This window comes from Cricetulus griseus, chromosome 2 (genome assembly GCF_003668045.3).
Source record: "Cricetulus griseus strain 17A/GY chromosome 2, alternate assembly CriGri-PICRH-1.0, whole genome shotgun sequence".
Taxonomy (NCBI): domain Eukaryota; kingdom Metazoa; phylum Chordata; class Mammalia; order Rodentia; family Cricetidae; genus Cricetulus; species Cricetulus griseus.
The window spans coordinates 84379841-84397535 of record NC_048595.1 but is presented as its reverse complement, the minus strand read 5'-3'; the positions used below and the strand labels follow the sequence as shown (position 1 = coordinate 84397535).

Below are 17695 nucleotides of genomic sequence, written 5' to 3'. Positions count from 1 at the left end.
GTACAGCTACGAACTCTCAAAGCCCACCCCCAATGACAGACCTCCTCCAGCAAGGCTGCACCACCTCGCCAAACAGCACCAACTAGGGACCAAGTGTCCAAATACCCAAGCCTAGAGGGGACATGTCTCATTTAAACTAAGACAGTGTTCCCCTGAAGGTTTCAATTGGGCTACTTAGGTTTGTAGAAAGTTCTAGAAGTCTTAAGTCCTTGGACATAATGCCATATGATGGTATCTTTGGCACATGGTAACCTCACTAACAACCTGTGCACACAGCAGTCCAGGTAGTAGGACAGGCAGTGGCCAGTGGAACAAATACAGAAAAGTCGTGAAGCTCTCTCCTAAGAGATGCACCTATTGCTTAGAAGTCAAAGGGCAAACAAGAGCACAGCTAGCATCCAGGAGAGGAGAAAATCCCTTACAACAGCAGTTCTCACCCTTCCTAATGCCACGACCCTTAACACAGTTCTTCATGTTGTGGTGACCCCCAACCATACATGATTTTCATTGCTACTTCCCAACTGTAATTTTGCTACTGTTATGAATCCTAACATAAATGTGTATGTTTTCCAATGATCTTAAGCAAATCCTGAAAAAGGGTTGTTTGACCACCCCCCAAAAGGGTCGCAACCCACAGGTTGAGAAACCACTGCCTTAAGGAGAAATTCCCTAAGGAACCTGACCACCACAGAGCAGCCACAATCTCATGGGAAGAGCCCTCTAGAGGGAGACAGACTGTGTAAGTCCACCTGCAGAATGGGCAATGGTGGCACAGGGCCTCATTTATCTATGAAATGGAATATGACTGGCACAACCTTTGAATATGACTATTTGAATGCAGGATTGAATTGTTATTTTTCTTTAAAGAGTTTAAAAATAAAAAAGACAAAGGGCTAGGGGAATGGCTCATCAGGTTAAAAGCATTTGATGCCCAAGCATGAGAACCTAAGTTCAAAGCCCCAGCCAGAATCTCCATAAGAAGCCAGGCCTGGCCAGACCTGGTGGTGTACACCTTTAATCCTAGCACTCAGAGAGCAGAGACAGGTGATCTACAGCATGGTCTATGTAGTGAGTTACAGGACAGCCAGGGATATGTAGAGAGACCCTGTGCAAAAAAAAAAAAAAAAAAAAGGAAAGGAAGGAAGGAAGAAAGAAAGAAAGAAAGAAAGAAAGAAAGAAAGAAAGAAAGAAAGACATGACCATGGAGGATGACTGGAGGATGGATGACTGGAGCTTCTTGGCTGACAGCCTAGCTCTAGGTTGAATTGGAGACTCTATCTCAAGGTGGACAGTGACAAAGAACATCCAACATCTTCCTCCAGCTTCTGCACATACCTCTCCACACACACATATATGGGCATACACAAGACACATACAACACACACACACACACATTCACACACAAAAATCACACACAAAAATCACACTCACACTCAAAAATCAACACAAAGGTATTATAACAAGGGTATAGATGCTGCCTGTCCACAGCTAGAAGGCAAAACTTTTATAGCATATAGCAAGGAGGAAACTGAGAAGTCATTGTCACATTTATTATAATTACATTGTTGTGACATTCTCTCTGAATTGTGCTTGAATCTCAATGTTGTGATTATCCTGGCATGGACACCAGGAGGAAAAAAAAAACTTGGTTGAATCTACTTCAATCAACCTTCAAGCCATCTTAAAGTAGTCCATGAAGTCATCCCAAAGGGTCACAACTACAAAAATTCAGAGAACAGGTGCTGATAGACATAAGGCACATACAGTTAGTCATCTTATCCATTAATCAAAAACTCCCAATAGGAAAGAAGGCTTTGTTTTCCTCCATGGTATGAGGATAAATAGTTCTATATCAAAACAACCTGAGAAATTAAGAAATGCAATATTTGCTTTTGTTGTTAAGTTAAACTCAGAACATAAAACAAACTTGAAGTCTGTGTAGGCCAAAGAGTTTCAGAAAGTTCAGGTCAATGACATCTAACATGAGGGGTTCTTCCTTGGAAACACCAAAAAAAAGGATATATCTAAACAATAAAATCAAGATTTTTGTTGTAACTGGCAAAAACCCTTTAAGAAAAACATGTGAACAAAATAACAACGTTTGCCTTACATGGACACTGACTCAAAAACTGAAGAACCTTTGGTTTTGATTCAAATTTTCAGCTTAACCCACCACTGAAACTTACCAACACACCGTGTCCTACCGTTGCCCCAAAAGCCATAGTTGCAAATGCAGATCCTTTTCCCATCTTTTTGCTGGCATGTGGCATGTTCATGGCAAGTGGCACAAACATCTAAATCTGAATCAGAAATCACAGGTTTCAGAAACAGGAAGTCAAAGGGGAGAAATGTTTACCCAATGGACTAAACTTGAATACCAAAATAAAACAGGTCAAGTTCAAATCTCATCCTTAAGACTTTCAATAGTGACTTACTGACCACAAAATATAAAGCAAATTCCTCTATCAATCAGCACTATTCACCATCTGTCTCTTCATCAACTCCTCCAGCTTCATGTTCCCAAACTCCAACTGTAGGGTACCTTCCAGGCAAAAGGGACAACTGCTAATTGACTATATGCTATCTACTATCATCCTTGTCGTCATAGCCATGATGCTCCCTTCACCTGGAATGCCTATGCCCTCTACTTGTCGGGTACCCACTCTTATTTTCAGGAGCCAGCCAAAATGCTTCATTCTCTCCAAAGTCTCCCCCACTCCAAAGGAAAGGTGTACATCTTCTAATCTCCCACAAAATATGTATACTCCAAATAATAATGTTAATCTCTCAATATGTCTAATCTTCTCTTGGAACTATGAATGAACCACTCAAGGATGAGTATTATGACATTTTTTCAATATGATTTTTACAGCACAACATATTTTTATTGGCTGGATAAAGCGATATAAGTGGGGGCTGGAGAGAGAGCTCAGAGGTTTAAGAGCACTGACCGCCTTTCCATAGGCCCCATGTTCAATTCCTACCACTAATATAGTGGTTCACAACCACTTGGAACTCCAGTCTCAGGATCCAATGCCCTCTTCTGATCTTTGGGCCTCTGTGAGTACTATACACACATGGTGTACAGACATACACATACTTATAAATGTGTGACTTGCTACAGCTCTAAAAGCAAAACAAGGGAGGGGAACCCATCTGCCTGCTACTCTATCTCTTTCCCTTTAGGGAAGAAATGAGTGTGTTTAAGATATCAGGGAGATAACAACCAAGTCCCAACAGGATGGCCAGACCCCTATTATTTAGATAAACAACACAAATATTTGAAGCTAAAACTCTTAAAACATCTAAATTTACCAAATGGTGATATATGACCTGAAATCAAACAGAATTTCTACTCAAGGCTATGCAGAATATTGAGTTTCTGCCTGTGTCTCTGTAATTTCAGGAGTGGCCTAGTAAGGAGAATGTTCCAGCATAGAATTTCATCCTAGTCTTGGCTTCATCCCTACCCAGATAATACAGCCTAGCCCTCAGGCTGCTCCAGGCAGGAGACCAACAAAAACTAGGAGATTTCTAAATACTCTTAATCATGTTTCTTGCTTTTGTCTTTTATTTTGCTAACAAAAAACAACATATTCGAGGCCAGCCCAGACTAAATGAGAGTCTATCAAACAAATGGCAAACAATAAATACAAATAAAACCAAAGATAACATAGAAACAAAGCAAACCATTAATGATATCAAATTAACCATGGAATATCTATAAATACCTCATGACCATAAAAACGCAAAAAATATTATCTGACCATCATGGAATAATGGAATAAAAGTTCAAAGTAAAACTTATGTCTAGGGGATGGAAAGAGAGCTCTACAGTTAAGAGCACTGGCTGTTTTACCAGACGACCTAGGTTCAATTCCCAGCACCACATGGCAGCTCACAACTGTCTGTAACTCCTGTTCCAGGGGATCTGACACCCTTACACACACACACACACACACACACACACACACACACACAGGCAAAACACCAATGTACATAAAGTACAAATAAATAAATTAAACCATATGGAATTGCTGAAGCAAAAAAAAAAAAAAAACCCAAAAACACTATCTGATGTGGTACTAAATGTACATATAAGAACTTTTTATTATATGTTTAAAAAAACAACTTATGTCTAGCCTCCTCAAAAGAAACCCACTTATGCAACATTCTCCTAAAGCATTTGCCAGACAAAGACAATGTCCAAACTGAAATGCACAACTTACTGCAGAAAATTTGAATTTATTATGTTTTTGTTTTTTCCTTTTTTTTTTTCTTTTTGGTTTTTCGAGACAGGGTTTCTCTGTGTATCCCTAGCTGTCCTGTCACTCGCTCTGTAGAACAGGCTGGCCTGGAACTCAAAGAGGTCTACCTGCCTCTGCCTCCTGAGTGCTGGGATTAACGGAGTGTGCAACCACTCCCTGACTGTGTTTTCATATTTTTTAAAATAATATTTTAAATCAAGCAATCACAGAAGAGACCTAGAATTTTAATGAAAGAAGTTTAAGCAGGAAAAAGAAAATAGAAGTCTAAGAATTAGAAAAGAATATTTTTGAAAACAAAAGGAAAATTTCTGGGTGAACACTGAGGATTTCAAATACTCCCAACCCCTTTACACCTCCAAAAAACCAAAACAGTAAATAAAAGATTAGAAAGGTGTAGATCTTTCTGCATATGTGTCGAGGGGGGTGTGTGTATGTCTGTAGATGAGCATGCATGTGTATGCACCTATCCATGAAGGCCATAGGACAACCTTGGTATTTATTCCTTAGGCATAGTCTACATGTTTTGTTTTGTTGGCAAAGGATCTCTCACTGCCTCATCAAGTGGGCTAGGCTAGCTGGTCAGTGAGTCCCACTGCATCTCTACCTAAAAGTATAAATCTTAAAACAGGTGATGAGAGCAGACAAAGGATGTTAGCAATTATTTCAGATGGGAAAGAGACCATAGGAACTGCTTTGCAGAGATGAAGAAACAAAGAGTCCCTGAATACCTAGAGAGACTCGTGTAAGAAACAGGAATCAAATATTTAAGGACCTGCTTGAGCAGATGCAGTGTTTGCTTAAAAAAAAAAAAATGGAAAGACTGCAGGTCAGAGACATAACAGGCAGAGCAGAAGTGAGAAAGTATCCCCTAAGGGGTTAAATACATTGAACAGATTAACACTTTAACACAGAGCATTGTTCCTAATGCCAACTCTACAAGATGTGCCTCCTTCAAACCTTGTTATACTGATAGTATATGACCCATACAATGTGAAGGGAAGTGAAAAGGAAGGAAAATAAGAGAAGGAAAATGAGAAAGAAAAACAATGGCTGGAGAACTGGCTCATCGATTAATGACACTTTCTGTTCTTGCAGAGTTTGGTTCCCAGCCCCAGTATCAGGCAGCTCAACTGGTAGAGTATTTACCTAGCATAAATGAAGCCCTGTATTTGATCTCCAGTGTACTTATCCTAGGTGCTCGTACTGCAACCCCAGGACTCAGGAGGTGGAGGCAGAAGGGTCAGGAGTCTAAGGTCATAAAGTTCAAAACCAGCCTGTGCAACATGAGACCATACAGCAAAAAGGGAGAAAGAGAAAGGGGGAGGGAAAGGTTAGGAAGAGGAGATGAGAGAGAGAGTATTGAGTGAATGCTAAAGCATTATCAAATTAAGAGATAAATCACACAAATGTGTCCATGTCCATATATCGTATTATTTCTAGAACAGTCATGTAAAGTGCAATGCCTGGTGTTTAGCACAGTGGTTATAAACTAGGGGATACAGTTCAATACCCATTTGCTAGTTGGGTTAGCCTTGATAATCTCTATATGTCTGTTTCCCATAAGTCTATAAATGAAGATGATATCAAACCTATCTCATTTGTTACTGTGATGGTCACAGAATAAATGAGCAGTATGTGGAAAGCAATATGTTCATTCAACACTGTAATAATTACCACTCAGCTTCTATCAACAGGAATTAGCACCAATGGCTAGTCAGTAGCCAACCAATTATACTAAGGGGAAGAGCAATGAATGACTGCTTGAAGCAGAAATCCAAACCAAGACCCTTGTGTGGGCAGATGCCTACCTATTGCAAACCATAATACCTGAAATTATGTATTCATTCCTTGCATTACCCATATCTTCCCTCCCTTCTGAGCACAGCTTGACTGGGATGCTGAAAGTTCATCTTCAGTACCTTCTCCACCCTCTTGCTTCTTTCCTGCCCTCCTGCCCAGCAGCCCACTCTGGCTCTTGAATATACCAGCTGTCTTAGTTAAGATGTCTGTTGCTATGATAAAATGCCATAATCAAAGGCAACCCAGAGGAAAGGGTTTATTAACATCTAATAGTTTGTGGTTTATCATTCAGAGGGAGGTCAGGGCAGAAACACAAGGCAGGGACTGGAGCAGAAGCCCTGGAGGAATGCTGCTTACTGGCTTGCTCAACCTATATGCTCACACCATTCAGGATCACCTACCTAGGAAAGGCACAGCCCACAATGGGTGGGGCCCTCCCACGTCAATCATTAATCAAGAAAATGTGTCCATGGACTTGCCTGGCCACTATGATTGAGGCACTTTCTCAATTAAGATTGCCTCTTCCCAGATATGTCTAGATTTGTGTCAAGTTCACAAAGCCAACCAGCACAGCAACCCCTTAAACACACCCGAGATGAACCTGCCTATAAGGTGAAGAGATGCTGTTCATAGTCAAGAGAGGAACAGAGTTTGTTGGAGCCCTTGAACTTAACATCTGTCCTCACCTAACTCCAGCCATCCCAATAGGACCAGACAAACCCCGGAAACTCACTGTCCAACCTCCTTGAGACATGTGGGTATACATTAAATAACCAAGTTGGGGGCGGGGAGGGGGGCAACAGAGTCCAAAACTCAGAAAGAGAAAAATGTCTAGAATCAAGTTGAGAATACTACACCAAACTGCACTGTTCCTAAGAAACTACATCAAATTCTAGAGATAGAATCCAGGGACCTAAGAAATACCCGTATTCTCTCCTCTCCAGAAAAAAAACACAGCCTCTCCTTTAGTCAAGTGCATTACCACAAATCTACACCCAAGCCTTAGCCTCTACTTTAAATGTATCCAAGACAAAAGGCACCTTCTCCTAAGACAAGTAATCATTACAGGCAACCTGAACCCCAGAATCCCTCATCCCACTAGCCCCAGAACTAACTCTTGACTATTCCAGACCCTTAAACTTTCCTTGTGTAAAATGTTTCCAGAAGCCTTGGCTTCCTTTGTCCATCTCTCATTCTCTTTCTTGCCTGACCAAGATCAATCCACAGGGGACCCCCCACTGGCCTCCAGACCAAGACCAAATCCATGTTAAGTATAGCCAGTGTCCCAGTCTCAACTATGCAGTTAAGTATGCAGTTAAGCAGCCATTAATCTGGGTCCCACCCTGAAGTTCATGTCCAGCAGTCATCTACTTCATCCAACCTATTCTCTCACACTGCCTCACACCTGACACCTTCTCCAGCAGGCTGTGATTTTTTAAAATGTTTTTATTTGGGGGGTGGGGGGGTGTTGGGATGGACATTAGACAATCAGTCAACCACACTGAGTTATATATACCCCAGCCCTGCGCACTGTTTTGTAAATCCAATAGACAGCTTGTTAGCTACAGCCTCAGACATCAGAGAGCTCATCTTAGATTTGACCAGAAGAACATGGATGTGCACAGGGTCAAGTTCCTGGGGGTGGAAGCCAAGGCACTGTGGAAGTCCTTCAGTAAGTGTCATCTCACTCCTCAGTGTAAGCAACTTTCCATCGCTCTGAAGCCATCCACTCTCTCTGCCTCTTTTGCCTCCTCACGCCCACCATGTTGCCATCACTCATGAGGACTAAGTGCGGACCACACCTATGAAACACATGACAGGTACACTTCACATAGTGGGATTTTCCCAGGGCTACCCATCATTCCTCCACCATGATCCCCTGGTTCTGTCCTTCCCTGGCCTTCCTGAACCCAACCAGGCCTGAGCTAACAAGTCCCACAGCCACTCCCAGACTCAGAGCAAAGCCACACAAAGGCTGAGAACAGGACAAACTGGTTCCACCCTTCCTCACCCATTGCCAACCTCTGGAGTCCCCTGGGGCCAGGCACCCCACCCACTCACCAACACCCTCCTGCTCTTCAGTTTATGCTTCCCCATTTCTCTGAAACTCAGGCTTCAGCTCACTTCCCCCAGGCATCTTCCACCAACTGAATGTAACTCAGGCTGCTAGTGGGGGAATCTACATGAGCAACTAAGATGCTAGCAATGGCAGCACATGCCTCTTACCTAGCTCTTGGAGACAGAGGCAGGAGAATCGGGAGTTCAAAGCCAACTGTGGCTACACTAGATGATCCTGTGTCAAGAAAAAGTGCACACACACACACACACACACACACACACACACACACACACACGTATATACACATACATACACACACAACACACACAAAAGCAACAAATACATACACAAATAACACACATCCACACATAAACATACCCAGAAAGAAACACATAAACATATATACACACATACATACACAAGCACACAAATACACACAACCAGACCAACCAGAGAAAGGCAAATAAGCCCCTAAGCAGTCACACAAAATACCTATAAATGACTGTTAGCAAATAGCCACCACTTCCCAGGCTGGACATCCCCAAAGCCCTCCCTTACATGTACAAGCAAGGTTCTCCCATCCTGACTGTCAGCTTTGCAGTTACCCCACCCCAAATTCAGGTGAGAGTGGCTGACTCCCTTGCTACAGCCATTAACAGTATTCATTTACTTGTTACCATTTGGGTGGTTCCTGTTTATTCCCACATCACATTCATAACTTGAGCCACAACCCCTTTTCATAAGGGGCTGTTGGTCTAATAACAAAGTCACATTCAACAGTGGGCAATAGACGTGTGGCCATGGCATCAAAAAGAAGTGGACAGTGCTCAATGGACTTCCAGTAAGTGAGAGCAGCCTGCCTGGTTCTGAAATATAAACAACACTCACTCATGAGGTAGATGACGTAGAAGGAAATGGCAGTTACTGGATCTTCCCTTCCCTTCCCTTCCCTTCCCTTCCCTTCCCTTCCCTTCCCTTCCCTTCCCTTCCCTTCCCGTCCCTTCCCTACATTAACTTTTCCACTTATAGCCAAGCTTTACAAGGGCTCTATTAAATATCCTGCCCATTCTTGTATTTCCACCTTCTTCCTGTCACTCTGACACATGAGTAGATGGACTTGCGCTTCCCCAAATCCTTCACTGACATGGCCAGCCCAGCTGAAGGATACCCTTCTATTCCTTCTAACATCTCCAAGCAATCCTGTGTTGCCAGACAGAGTCATCATGTCCACAGGCTTTTTCTCAGCATACTGTGAGCTCCAACTTTTGATTTCCACAGTGCCATAGTAGGCCAGGTGTCCCAACCATTTGGCTGCTGCATCTTTCTCCCTTTCTTACATCTACCACATAAACTAGCTCTACCCCAAGGACCCATCCTTGAACTGGACATGTGGCACACACCTATCTATAATTCCCAGCACCTCAAAGGCTGAGACAGGAGGATCATTTCACCCCCACATTTTCTACCTTCAGGAAAGGAGTTTTTTGTAGAACCTGATTCTCTGTTTGTAGGTGAAAGGAAACGGTCTACCTAGTAAGAGGAGCACAACGAGGCATCCCTGAGTTCATGCCCCAAATCATCCAAGACCTTCCAAATGCTGAGCATGCAAAAGCCTGAGTTCAATCCACAGCACAAAAGATGTCTAAAAGAGAAGAAACTGTAGGTGATTTGGAGAGACTGCTAGCTATGTTCAGACATCTTAGCCCAATAATTCAATGGACCACATTTAATGCTTTCCTAGGCTGGAGTCTTCACACAGACCCTAAAAGAGGTTTCAAGTATCTATAGGTTTTCATTCACACTCTCCGTGGGAGACTGTGCTGGCTAGTTTTGTGTCAACCTGACATAGTTTAGAGTCAGTCATTCAGGAAAAGGGAACCTCAATTGAGAAAATTCTCCCATTAGATTGGCCGGTGGACAAGCCTGTGCTGCATTTCCTTGTTGATGATTGGTGTTGAAGGACCCATCTCACTGTGGGTGTTGTTATCCCTGGGCTCCTGATCCTGGGTCTTACAAAAAAGCAGGGTGAGCAAGCCACAGAGAGCAAGCCAGTAAGCAGCATTCCTCCATGGCTTCTGCTTCAGTTCCTGCCTCCAGGTTCCTACCTTGACTTTTCTCAGTGACAGAGTATGGCCTGAGAGTTGTACGTTGAAATAAACCCTTTCCTCCCCAAGTTGTTTATGGCCATGCTGTTTTATCACATCAATAGAAACCCTAACTAAGACAGAGACCAAGTCAGGGAAGGAAGAAAGCCTACTGGAGTACCATATGTTGTGGCTAGGAGGGAGCCATTTTAGAAAACTGAGCCATCAAACACCCAAAGTGATGGTGTAAGTCATCAGATAGTCTTTAATCCCATTACACAGAGGCAGAGGCAGGCAGATCTCTGAGTTCGAGGTCAGCCTGGTCTACAGGGAAAAGTTCCAGAATAGTCAGGAATATACAAAGAAGCCCTGTCTCGAAAAGCCAAACAAAACAAACAGTGCCAGGCAAAGAGAATTTGGGAGGACAGGAATCTGCTCCACAAAGTCCACTCTTATCTCATTTCCCTTCCTCTTCTAGATCATGTTTAACTTTTGTGTATGTTTGTTTTTGAGGCATGTCACTCGATGGTCCAGGCTGATCTCAAACTCAGCAATCCTTCCTTCTCAGTATCCCAAAGTCTAAGATTACAGGCATGAACTGGGAACTCAATGTTTGGCTTTATTAAGAAAACAGTAGTGAGAGACTGGGTGGTCCTTGTTCACACTGTTTGACATGGTGTCCTACAATGGCTTCTGGTGACTTCCCACCATAAAAGAACAGTTAAACCCAAGCACTACTCTTCCAGTCAGGATAAGACTGAGTCCCTCTTGTGAAATCCAGTCTGTTTTTCCATCTCTGGTTCCTTCCTTCCGTGTTGTGCATCTTGCTTTCTCACGTTGTTCCTAGTCTGGAATTCATTCATTGCTTTGTAATTTTTGTTTTGTTTTTGTTTATCTATTTGTTTGTTGGCTGGGTCTCACTCTGACCAGTCTGATATGGAACAAGCTCAGGCTGCCCTTGACTCAGGGCAATCTTCCTGCCTGTCTCCCAAGTTGGATTCACTCATTTTTACACACAACTGAGTATAAGAGTGGTCAGTACCCTCCTCTGTGGGATGGAATACCTTTCCCTTCCTAAATCCAAGGATCAGCTTGACTCATCTTATGCATAATGGCTTCCCAGTAAGACATAGTTGTTTTTCTCTTCTGACCAGTACACCTTCTCAGAGCACTTACATCGTTCTGCTTTCTATTGGGTTTGTGGGTAAATGACAACTCGGGTTCCAGTCTGAATCCTGGATGTCAGGTAAATCCCACTATGTAAACGTTGCATTTTTCAATTTGTCTAAAACACAGACCATTTATTTGCTTGTCTGTCTCCTTGTGTCTACCCACTAGGGAGTCAAGACTGAATGTTTACATCTAACACAGGGAAGATATCAAAGGGCTTTCTTCGGATGGATGGATGGATGGATGGATGGATGGATGGATGGATGGATGGACACTAGATGCATGGATAAATAGATTAATGAATGAATGAACTAAAGAATGGACTGTATTCCTATAAACTTTTCTTATACTTCTTTCTTAGCATTCTTAACATTGAGTTCTTCATGAAAGTGAAAAATATGAAAAGGGTGAGGAGAGGAACAGCTACAGGTCAAGAATTTGTCCTGCAAAAGCCACGGCGACCAGAAGATGGGGCAACCGATGGCTAATCCTCCCACGCGCTCCCACCCCGCGCGTCGATCCCCCGGGCCAGGCAGGAACCCGAGCCCAAACCCAATCCCCACATCCCCACCCACCCCGGGAGGCGCGAGCTGGAGCTGGGCCGCCTCCACCCACGCTCCACTGTCCCGTAGCGGGGCAGCCCTTAATGCTGCCCGCTGCTCCGCCTCCGCGATTACTCCACGCCTGGACTCAGCACCGTCAGACGCTAAGTGGGAAGTGTCCCACACGCCCGGGGCCTCGCACTCACCGTCGGTGCCCGGTTCTCCGCTGACGCCGCAGGCCAGGCCGAGCAGTAGCACGAGCCGCAGCAGCTGCAGCACCCGGTGACCATGAGAGCGGCGCGTGCCCCGGGGCCCCCGGCCCATACCGCCCGCTCCCTCCCGGCACCCGCCACTTCCCGAAGGCCCCTGTGCACAGAGATAAGGCCAGCGGCTCGGGGAAGGGGCGGCGCAGAGGCTTCCGGCGTAGGGCAGCAGAGCGCGGGGTCCCGGCGGGAGCGGGGTCCGGGGTCCCAAGATCTAGGTGCGCCTGGTGCACCGTCTGCGCGCGCGACACGCCAGGGGGAAAAAAACGGACTGTGCTAGAGAGGAAACGTCGCGATGTCAAGTGTGACTTGTAGGGTCTCTGGGGAGACAAGAGGGGAACACGAAAGGGTCTCTTCCTGAACAGAATGGAGAGCTGGGATGTGGTGGCCGCCGCATCGAGGGAGAGAGGGGAGAGGGCGACAAATCATGGGCCAGTCCACCCAGGGTGAAAATACTTGATGAGGTGACAAAAGTTCCAGCTGCTTGATGGACACTCAGCTCAGCACGTTAGGAATCGACAAAGGAGAAACACGTGGTGAGAAAGACGTGGATGAAGGGACACAGTGTGTTCTAGAAACCACGTGAGGGACTGCTTTCAGGTGGGGACAAAAAGTTGGAGAAATATATTTTACCACAGAGGTAAAGGTCTCCGTAGCGAGAGTAAGATCAGCGGCTGCGCCTGAATCCCGCCCTGAACTACTGCGGGAATCCAGGAAATACAACACTTTAGGGGTGGGGCACGTGATCTCTGAACTTTGGAGAGAAGCAGAAATTGAGTGTCCAGGAACGGAGTCCAACATACGTTAACTCTAGTATAATATTAGAGTAAGAGAAGTAAGGAGAAACTGAAAATGTCATTTAGATCTATAGTTTGGACTGATGAACAATGGTGGGAACCATTGACTTAACACCAGGAGTGCGAACTGGGGTTGAGGGAGGCAGGCAGAGGAGGAAGTACGATCTGGTAGGAAGGCTTTCAGTTTTGTCTCGGGGCTGTCCATGCGCAGAGGCACTGGCCACTTCAGCAGGTACCCTCATTTGCTCTCTCACCGGTGAACTCTAACTACAGGCAAACACACCAATAGAATAAACTTTCTAGTCTCTTGTAACAAGAAGCTTTCTTGAACATTATTCCTATCCAACTGTTAGACCCCCGAAAACTCAAGTATCCGGGGTCCCAGGCCACGTTGGCGGATTTGAGAGCTTGCTGCAAACTGCACTGTTAGCTCGGGTCTTTCACCCATCCACCATGGCGGATGGCCAGAAAAGACGGCTCCTAGGGGCTCCCAAAAGATCTTATAGGGCAGTGTAAGGGGAGTGTCTAGGGGTACGCACAGGCTTAGGATTGGTGTGCCTCCAGCCTTGGAGGGCTTGCCCTGTGTTGATTGGTCAACTGGTTGTTATGGCCCACAAGCCCTCCCAGGGTGGTTGCTATGCTCTCTTCGTCATTGCTGTGCTCCTGTCCGTAAAGCACACCCAGGGTCGTAAAGCATAGCGCCACCAGCTAACTTCTGATGGATTCCTTGTCACGAGACAGGCGTCTGACCTCTAAGTAACCAAGGCAGGTTTATGGCAAGCACGTGTTCGGCTGTTATGGCTGCCAAAAGGGAAGCTGGTTCCTTCACAACAAAGAGAGAAGCCTTTCGTGGGAAGCAGATGGATAAGGCTGAGTGCTAAAATGTCTCTGGTGGCTGGGCAACTTGTTGGTAAATCCAACTCTTCCTGAACTTTGACATGTCATTGTTTCAACAAATCCACCATTCCAGACATTTTAAAATGACCTCTACTTCCACTCCCCATGCCCTTCTGCAAAAGAAATACGTGTGTATACTTTAAAAAAAAAAATTGTGATGCCAGAAAAAAAATGTCCAAAAGTTGGAAATGGCAAGAGAAATTACTGGGTGTCTTTTTAGCAGGGCTTTGGGTTAGGTGCTTTCTAATCCAGTTTCGGGGGGGATTATCCAATTCAAAAGTCTGCTTGCAGTAATGTCCTATTGAGTAGGTTTATTTGCAGCTTTATAAGAGTAGACATTAACCTGAAGAACCCTGATGACAGTATTACCAGTCAGAGCTGGCTGAGGTCCTTTGCCTGGATAGAAAAGAACCCTAAGAGGGAGACCAGACAGGTGGTGGTGAGTGCTTTTGATCCCAGTACTCAGGAGGCAGAGGCAAGAGGACATGCGTTCCAAGCACCTTGGTCTACATAGCAAGTTCCAGGACAGCCAGAACTACATAAACTCAAAGAGATTCTGTCTCAAAAAAATAAAAAAATAAAAACAAAAACAACAACAACAAAAAAAAAACAAACAACACCAATATTGTGAGTATAAGCGGGGAGGCTCTTCCTTCTTTGGTGCCTTCAAGGGCATGAATCCAAGGAGCCTGGGGGCTGGATTAATGGGCTGAGAGGCTCACAACTCCAAACTGTGATAACTATGGGCCTATTGCTTCATGCTTTAGCATGACTAGGCATTCAGGCTGGAGGCTTATTGCTCTGGACTTTTAACCGCCAGCAAACCCCAGCATTTTGCAACTGTTGTAATCCTCTGCTTCCAGTAGCAGTTTGAAGCAGCAGTAGGCAGTTCCTGTTGGGGCTGCAGTTTCTGAATGGGCTCAGGGTTTTAAACCTGCAGCTTCTGCAGTGGCCATTAGAGCCCTGAGGACCCAGGGACCATTGAAATTTGACAACTCCCTGGAACTCTCCTAGTGGCTTAGGCACACAGGTTTTTATCTTCAGCTCTTCTCAGCCCTCCTTATCTCCACTATCTCTTCTCCCGGCACTGTCATGCTCTAGACTCTGTAGCCAGTTTATTACTACTGCTGCCGCCATTTTCCTGCCATTGCTGCCTTCCACTGCTCCAAACAACCTTCTCCTCTTTGTGTTAGCAGCTCACCCCACTCCACAAATTATAAAGATCAAAAGTAACCAGGGGCTGGATATATAGAGTGCTTGACTAGAATGCATAAAGCCCTGGGCATAAAACTAAGTATAATTGTGCAAGCTTGTGATCCCAGCACTCCAACAGGTAGAGGCAGGAGGATCAGGAGTTCAAACTACAAAACAATTTTAAGGCCAGCCTCAGCTACTTGAGACATTGTCTCAGACTTTTAAAAGAGGAGTCAAGGTGGGGCTAGGGAGATGTCTCAGTGAATAAGAACACTTCCTGTGCAAATAGAGTTAGAATCGTTTTTGTGAATAAAAGGCAGGCATGGCTGTGCATGCTTCTAACCCCAGCACTGAGAGGCAGAAACATGCAGATTCTAGGAGCTCATGGGCCAAACAGCCTAACCCAAACAGTAGGCTTCAAGTTCAAGTTCTCAGCGCCTTAATGTAGAAAATGTCTGAAGGTTTCCTCTGGCCTCTGCATGTACACTTCACTACTTGTACCACACATGCACCATGTCTACACACACACACACACACACACACACACACACACACCAGAGTCATCAAGAAAATGCTAATCAAAAAGCTTGTTTAGCTGAGTACAGTGCCGCACGCATTTAGTCCCAGCACTTGTTGAGGCCTGGGTTTTCTCAGCTTTAACCCACGACAGCCATGAGGTTCTACCTGAGTGGGGGTGTGTGTACTTGGAAGCTTCTAGGAACCTAACGACGATAAAGACCAAACACAGGCATCTTGTCATCTTTAGAGAGCTCTCAGTTCCATGTTTTGGAACTAGAGCCATTTGTTTATTAGCCATCTTTTCTGGTGTCCCTTAAACATCCTGCTAGTACCACGAAGCAACCATTTCTCCTTTTATCCCTCACTGCTCTCTCATGCTCTGGCCTTCTCGCCCACTTCGTTCCTCACCTTCCCTGCTACTACTTGACTCCCATACCACCAGCACCTCCTCCCAGGTGAGGGCCTATTCAGATGCTTAGGCACATACAGATGCAAATGAGAGGCATATAACCCTCAGGCTAGGTGAACAGCTACAGCCTGGTGTTAATTAACAATGCAATGGCGACTCTGAGCTCCCTGGTGCCCCCGCTGTTTATGTGGCCAGGGCCTGGAACCCAGAATATTCCATAACAGGGATATTCGGTCCCCCACAAGCACTGGGGAGGCAGGATGGTTTCTGTGAGTTGAAGGCCTGCCTGCGTGTTCAATACATAGTAAATATCAGGCCACATCCAGAACTACATAGTGAGACCCCCATCTCCCTGCAAAAAGAAAAGAAAAGATAGTGAAGGGACCAGCTTCCCTTTTGGCGGCCATAACTGCCGAATACGTGCTTCTATGACCTTGTCCTAGACACTAGAAAGTCAGATGCCTGCCTTGTGACAAGGAACCAATCAGAAGTTAGCTGGTGGCGCTATGCTTTACAACCCTGGGTGTGCTTTACGGACAGGCGCACAGCAATGACGAAGAGAGCATAGCAACCACCCTGGGAGGGCCTATGGGACATAACAACCAGTTGACCAATCAACACAGGGCAAGCCCTCCAAGGCTGGAGGCACACCAATCCTGAGCCTGTGCGTACCCCTAGACACTCCCCTTACACTGCCCTATAAGATCTCTCGGGAGCCCCTAGGAGCCGTCTTTTCTAGCCATCCGCCATGGCGGATGGGTGAAAAACTCGAGCTAACATGGGGTTAGCTCGTTAAATTACAATAAAGCCTCGTGCAGTTTGCATCAAGCTCTCGAATCTGCCTGGTGATTGGGGTGACCGAGAATGTGGCCTGGGACCCCGGATACCTGAGTTTTCTGGGGGTCTAACAGCTTTGAATGTGTCTGGGCTGATCTGAGAGTGTGCTAACAGACTGTATAGGTAACCACAAAGATATGTAGCAAAGCTGTTCTCCTCAACCATGGCAGTCTGTCAGGCAAAGGACCATGTTTGCACCAATCGAGGACAGTTCCTCAGGCAAACAAAGCCTATGCCCATCACCGGCTTTCTTCTGGGCCATCAGGAGAAATGTTCCATCCTCTGACCTGGATGAGAACGACCACTAAATTTTTCCAGGCTCCTGATAGCAAAAAGATCTGGTGAAGCTATGAAACTTCACACCTGGAAGAGTGCCTTCTGGAGCTAGAGATTGCATTACAGCACCAAAGATTATTTCATTAGTGTTGTTTCAAGAATCAAAATAGAATAGTGAGCCAGTTTTAAATTTGGAGCAGTGAAATGGTTGCTGCAAAAATATTTGGCTTAAGAAAATTATTCCTGAGCCAGGTGGTGGTGGCTCACACCTTTAGTCCCAGAACTCGGGAGGCAGAGGCAGGCAGATCTCTGTGAGTTCAAGACCAGCATGGTCTACAAGAGCTAGTTCCAGGCAGCCTCCTAAGCCACAGAGAAACCCTGTCTTGAAGAAAGAAAGAAAGAAAGAAAGAAAGAAAGAAAGAAAGAAAGAAAGAAAGAAAGAAAGTTATTCCTTAGCCATGCAGTGGTGGCACATGCCTTTAGTCCCAGCACTTGGGAAGCAGAGGCAGGTGGATCTTTGTGAGTTTAAGGCCAACCTGGTCTACAGTGAAAGTGCCAGGACAGGCTCCAAAGCAACACA

The 17695-nt window shown here is 45.2% G+C and overlaps 1 protein-coding gene across 1 annotated transcript in view; it reads right to left on the bottom strand.

Annotated features, from left to right (window-relative positions):
* The window catches only part of Susd1 (sushi domain containing 1), a 123338-nt gene extending 110351 nt beyond the window's left edge, over positions 1-12987 (bottom strand). The window contains exons 1-4 of the mRNA XM_035438686.1: positions 12820-12987; positions 12130-12506; positions 11860-12065; positions 2187-2300 (exon numbers count right to left, since the gene is read on the bottom strand). Of these exons, the coding sequence (XP_035294577.1) occupies positions 2187-2300; positions 11860-12065; positions 12130-12506; positions 12820-12987 (865 nt within the window). The remainder of the gene's footprint in view (positions 1-2186; positions 2301-11859; positions 12066-12129; positions 12507-12819) is intronic.
* Between the last annotated feature and the right edge of the window lie 4708 nt (positions 12988-17695).